The 4,773-nt window shown below is 59.6% G+C and overlaps 1 protein-coding gene across 1 annotated transcript; it reads left to right on the top strand.

Annotated features, from left to right (window-relative positions):
- The first annotated feature begins 494 nt into the window (after positions 1-494).
- LOC147990414 (uncharacterized) lies at positions 495-3,013 on the top strand. The gene is made up of 2 exons (XM_087538214.1): positions 495-1,579; positions 2,740-3,013. The coding sequence occupies exons 1-2, from the start codon at positions 495-497 to the stop codon at positions 3,011-3,013; spliced, it is 1,359 nt and encodes a 452-aa protein (XP_087394340.1).
- Positions 3,014-4,773: the final 1,760 nt, after the last annotated feature.

Here is a 4,773-nt window from a genome sequence, read left to right as displayed (position 1 = left end):
ACGACCGATTCCCAGTAGCCGGCCAGTCCACTCCCTCGAAGGAGGCGCCCCATTAAAGAGATAAGACGAGGTAAGGCTACAGTGACAAGCCGCCCGGCGGCGACCCTGTAGCCATGCTTGCCAAGGCGAAGCCCTCGCCACTAAGGGCGGGGCCACAGTAACCAGCCCCCGACAGAGCCCCCGGGCGGTGGGGCCGGCCTGTTGACCAGAGGACCGGCAGCCGGCGGGGCCCACCAGTCGGCGGGCCCCACTAGTTGGTGAAGAAGCCGGTGGGCATAGACACAGACGGCTAGGGCCCATGCCCAGTCGGATTACCATTGTACCCCTGGGGGTAGGCCTATATAAACCCCCCAGGGCTCCCATGCAGGGGGGAGATCTTTTTCGATAGCTTTAGACTCCACAAGGAGAAGAGGAGCGGGTTGGCCTTGCCATCCTTCATCCTTTCACCGAACAGCTCAAGGAGCATCCTATAGCTACCCGTCGAGCTAGTGATCATGCGGAGACCCCGCAGAGCAGCATTAGGGGTGTTATCTCCACGGAGAGCCCTGAAGCTGGGTAAGATTCGCCGGCGTGCATGTCTTCACCTTATCCCATTTCCAGGCACCGGCGATGTTTTATTGGCTCCCACAATGACAAGCCATCCATTGGCATATGTCGCACCAACCACCCGACATTTGGCGCCCACCATGGGGCCAGGTGCACCGTCGTCCGGAGACCTGTTCTGGACGGGAACCTTCTTCCTTCCCAACATGCGTAGCCAGCCCGGCTCGCCCGATGGCGCTTGCCCCGACGCGCTGCAAGACGTCGCCTGCGCGGCGAGCTGCCTCGCCGATCTTCTTGGCGAGGCTCGCATCTCTGACGAGCCCGCATCCGACGCGGGCACAGACTGCCCCGAGAGCCACCTTGTCAGCCTCCTCGACCAACTCCATGTCTCCGGCGAGCTTGCCGTAGACTTGGAGTCGGTTGGCTCCACCGACCCGATGCTTGTCGACTCCGACATGGCATCCCTTGACGCCTTCCCCTCCAACGTGGTAATCATCAATGACCCTCTTCCTCGAGCCGACAGCAGCGGCAGCGCCATCACCGAGGTACTGGTCATCAGCCACGACGCCGCCTCAGGCGAAAACGCCCACGACGCCCTGCAGATAGCGCTGCACAACTTGTCCGCCCCCGTCCCGACCGACGCGGACGCCAAGACATTGGAGGCGCGCCGCCTCGCCCTCGTTGCAGAGGGCCAGAAGCTAGCCACCATGAGACGCCTCACCGAGGCTCACCAGCGCGAGGTCGACCGTGCTGCCTTCGGCACGCCGCCTTCCGACGGGCCGAGTTGCATCGGCATCGTCAAGAAACACGGCGCGGCTATCGCCGACATGCTAGGAGCAGACCGCCCAGTCTATGCCATGCCTCTCAAGAACCCGCGCGCCGCCCAGGCGGCCGCAGACGAATTGAATGGGCTGGGGCCTGATGAGCTCCCCTACATGACCAGGCGCATCCAACAACTTATCGACGCGGCCACGGAGCGGCATGAAGCCGGCGTCCGCGCCGAGAGTCCTCCCCCGCGCCGAGAGCACGGCGCGACGTCCCGAACACCGACCGCGGGCAACACCCGCGCAAGAAAAGAAAAGGAGCCGGCTGCCAGCCGCAGCCGAACTCGAATCTCCATCGAGCGTGACGCAGAGGGCTGCCCTCGAGCCGTGGAGTGGCGGGGCAACCGCCTCTCCTCCGCCTCGTGGGGAGAGATACCCTACCCCGCCACCTGTCACGCATCCGACTCTCAGCGGCCGGCTGGGTCACCGCGAAGGAGTCGGCGAGAATGATGCCCGCCACCGGATCGACCGCCTTGCGCGATCCCTGGCCCTGGAAGAAGAAGATGATGTCGGCCCGCCTTGCTTCGGCCCCCGCATCCACGACGAGCCCTTCCCCAAAGGGTTCTCGCTCCCAAGAGACACGCCCAAGTACAACGGCTCCGTGAAGCCGGAAGATTGGTTGATCGACTACTCCACCGCAGTTAGCATCGCGAACGGCAACAGGCGTGTTGCCGTAAAATATGTGCCCCTCATGCTCCAAGGCACACCGCGCACCTCGCTCAACAGCCTCAAGCCTTACAACGTCAACAGCTGGCTAGACTTCATTGAAGCCTTCATCCGTAACTTCACGAGCACCTACAAGCGGGCTCCCAAGCCCCGACAGCTCTCCTTGTGTGTCCAAGGGCCCAATGAATCGACTCGCGACTACCTCACGCGTTGGGCCGAGCTCCGCAATTCCTGCGAGGGAGTGCACGAGGTTCATGCTATAGAGTACTTCACCGCCGGGTGCCGAGAAGGCACCCTCCTCAAGCACCGACTCCTCTGCGACGAGCCGACTACGCTTGACGAGCCGCTGATCATAGCTGATAAATACGACACGGCCGATTCCTCAATGAAGGCCAAGCTCCGAGTAGACGCCTCCGGGAAGGTGCTCGCTCCAAGTCCCAAGACGCCGACTGGAGAGTCCAGCCGACGCCCGTACCAGAACGACCACAAGCGCAAGGCTCCCCTGCCGCCTTCCACCAGTCGGCAGGTGGCCACAGTCGAAGACGAACAACCCGAAGGGCGGCCCGCACCCAAGAAGCAGAAGGGCGGCAGGCCGGCTTGGCAGCCGGCTTTCTCCTATGAGCAAGCACTTGATGCCCCCTGCAAGTTTCACAGCGGCGCAAAGCCTTCAAACCACACAACCCGAAAATGCCACTGGCTCACACAGATCTCCAAGGGTGAGGGGATGGCGCCACCTCCGCCTGCTGGTCAGCCGCCTCCGGCTCCTCCTCAGCCGGCTGCTCAACCAGCGGTCGGGGCAGTTCAAGACGAGTACCCCGACGAGCATGCCGCCTACGTCGTCTTTACAAGCCAGCCAGAAGATCGGCGTAGCCGGCGCTGACAACACCAAGAAGTCAACGCAGTCGCCTCCAACAACCCAGAGTTCATGCACTGGTCAGAAAGGCCTATTAGCTGGAGCCGGACAGATCACCCAGAGGTGATGCCGTCTCCCGGCTCTTACGCATTGGTTCTGGATGCCACCCTCCCTACAGAAAGGCGAGCCGCCCGTTTCTCCCGCGTGCTGATAGATGGTGGGAGCAGTATCAACATACTATACCGTGACACCATGGAGAAGCTAAGCATCAAGACGAAGTAGCTCATGCCCAGTCGGACCGTGTTCCATGGCATTGTTCCCGGCCTATCCTGCTCCCCAATCGGCAAGATCAAGATAGACGTCCTCTTCGGAGACAAGAATCATTTCCTCCGAGAGGCGGTGTGGTTTGAAGTGGTGGATCTAGAGAGCCCTTACCACGCGTTGCTTGGCCGACCTGCCCTGGCCAAGTTCATGGCTGTACCCCATTATGCCTACCTCAAGATGAAGATACCAAGTTCCAAGAGCATCATCACCATAGTCGGAGACTACAAGAAATCCTCTGAGTGTGCGGCTGCCAGCAGCCGGCTAGCCGAGTCCCTTGTAATTGCTGAGGAGAAGAAGATACTGGACCGAGTCGTGGCCATGGCCGGCAAGCAGCCGGCCCTGTCCCCCGACCCCAAGGAGTGTGATGCCCAAGGTTCTTTTCAGCCGGCCAAAGAAACAAAGAGGGTACCTCTGGACCCGGATCACCCAGAAAGGTTTGCCACCATCGGGGCAAACCTGGATAGCAAATAGGAAGGCGATCTCGTCGATTTCCTCCGTGAGAATCAGGACATCTTTGCATGGTTCCCCAAGGACATGCCGAGTGTTCCGAAGGAATTCGCCGAGCACAAGCTACATGTTTGAGAAGGTGCAAAACCAGGCAAACAACCCCTCCGCCGACTATCGGAAGAGAAGAGAAGGATTGTAGGAGAAGAAATAGCCCGGCTTCTGGCAGCCGGCTTCATTATGGAAGTTTTCTTCCCAGAGTGGCTCGCCAACCCGGTTCTCGTGCTGAAGAAAAATAACAAATGGCGCATGTGTATAGACTAAACCAGCCTCAACAAAGCCTGCCCCAAAGATCCCTTCGCCTTGCCAAGGATTGATCAAGTAATAGACTCCACAGCCGGATGCGAGCTGTTGAGCTTCTTGGATGCTTACTCAGGCTACCACCAGATAAAGTTGGATCCAGCTGACCGCCTGAAAACCGCCTTCATCACACCATTCGGAGCCTTCTGCTACCTGAGTATGACATTCGGCTTGAGAAATTCCGGTGCCACTTTTCAGCGTTGCATGCAAAAATGCCTCCTCAAGCAGCTCGGCAGAAATGCCCACGTCTACGTAGACGATATTGTGGTGAAGAGGGAGAAGCGCGGCACCTTGCTGGAAGACCTCAGAGAGACATTTGAAAACTTGCGCTGATTTCAAATCAAGCTCAACCCCGAGAAATGCGTGTTCGGAGTACCAGCCGGCCAGCTCCTAGGCTTCCTGGTCTCCGATCACGGCATCGAGTGCAACCCGATGAAGATCAAGGCCATAGAGAGAATGGAGATTCCCACCAAGCTGCGGGATGTCCAGAAGTTCACCGGATGCTTGGCTTCCCTGAACCGCTTCATCAGCAGGCTCGGAGAGAAAGCCCTCCCCCTCTACCGACTCATGAAGAAGTCCACTCATTTCAAGTGGAACGACTAGGCGGACCAAGCCTTCCACGAGCTAACGAAGATGTTGGCCACGCCGCCTGTCTTGGCGGCACCAGCTGAAAAGGAGCCCATGCTCCTTTACATTGCCGCTACTAGCCGGGTGGTCAGCACAGTCATCGTAGTCCAGCGCCTAGAAGAAGGCCGGGCT

Source organism: Triticum urartu, chromosome 1A, assembly GCF_056163025.1.
Source record: "Triticum urartu cultivar PI428250 chromosome 1A, HENAU_Tu73, whole genome shotgun sequence".
Classification (NCBI taxonomy): Eukaryota; Viridiplantae; Streptophyta; class Magnoliopsida; order Poales; family Poaceae; genus Triticum; species Triticum urartu.
This window is presented reverse-complemented; position numbering and strand designations above follow the sequence as displayed.

Coding starts and splice junctions, on each gene's coding strand:
- LOC147990414 (XM_087538214.1), top strand. CDS start 495: ATGCGGAGACCCCGCAGAGCAGCATTAGGGGTGTTATCTCCACGGAGA. Junction 1,580..2,739: donor CGCCGAGAGCACGGCGCGAC/GTCCCGAACACC, acceptor TGGCTCACACAG/ATCTCCAAGGGTGAGGGGAT.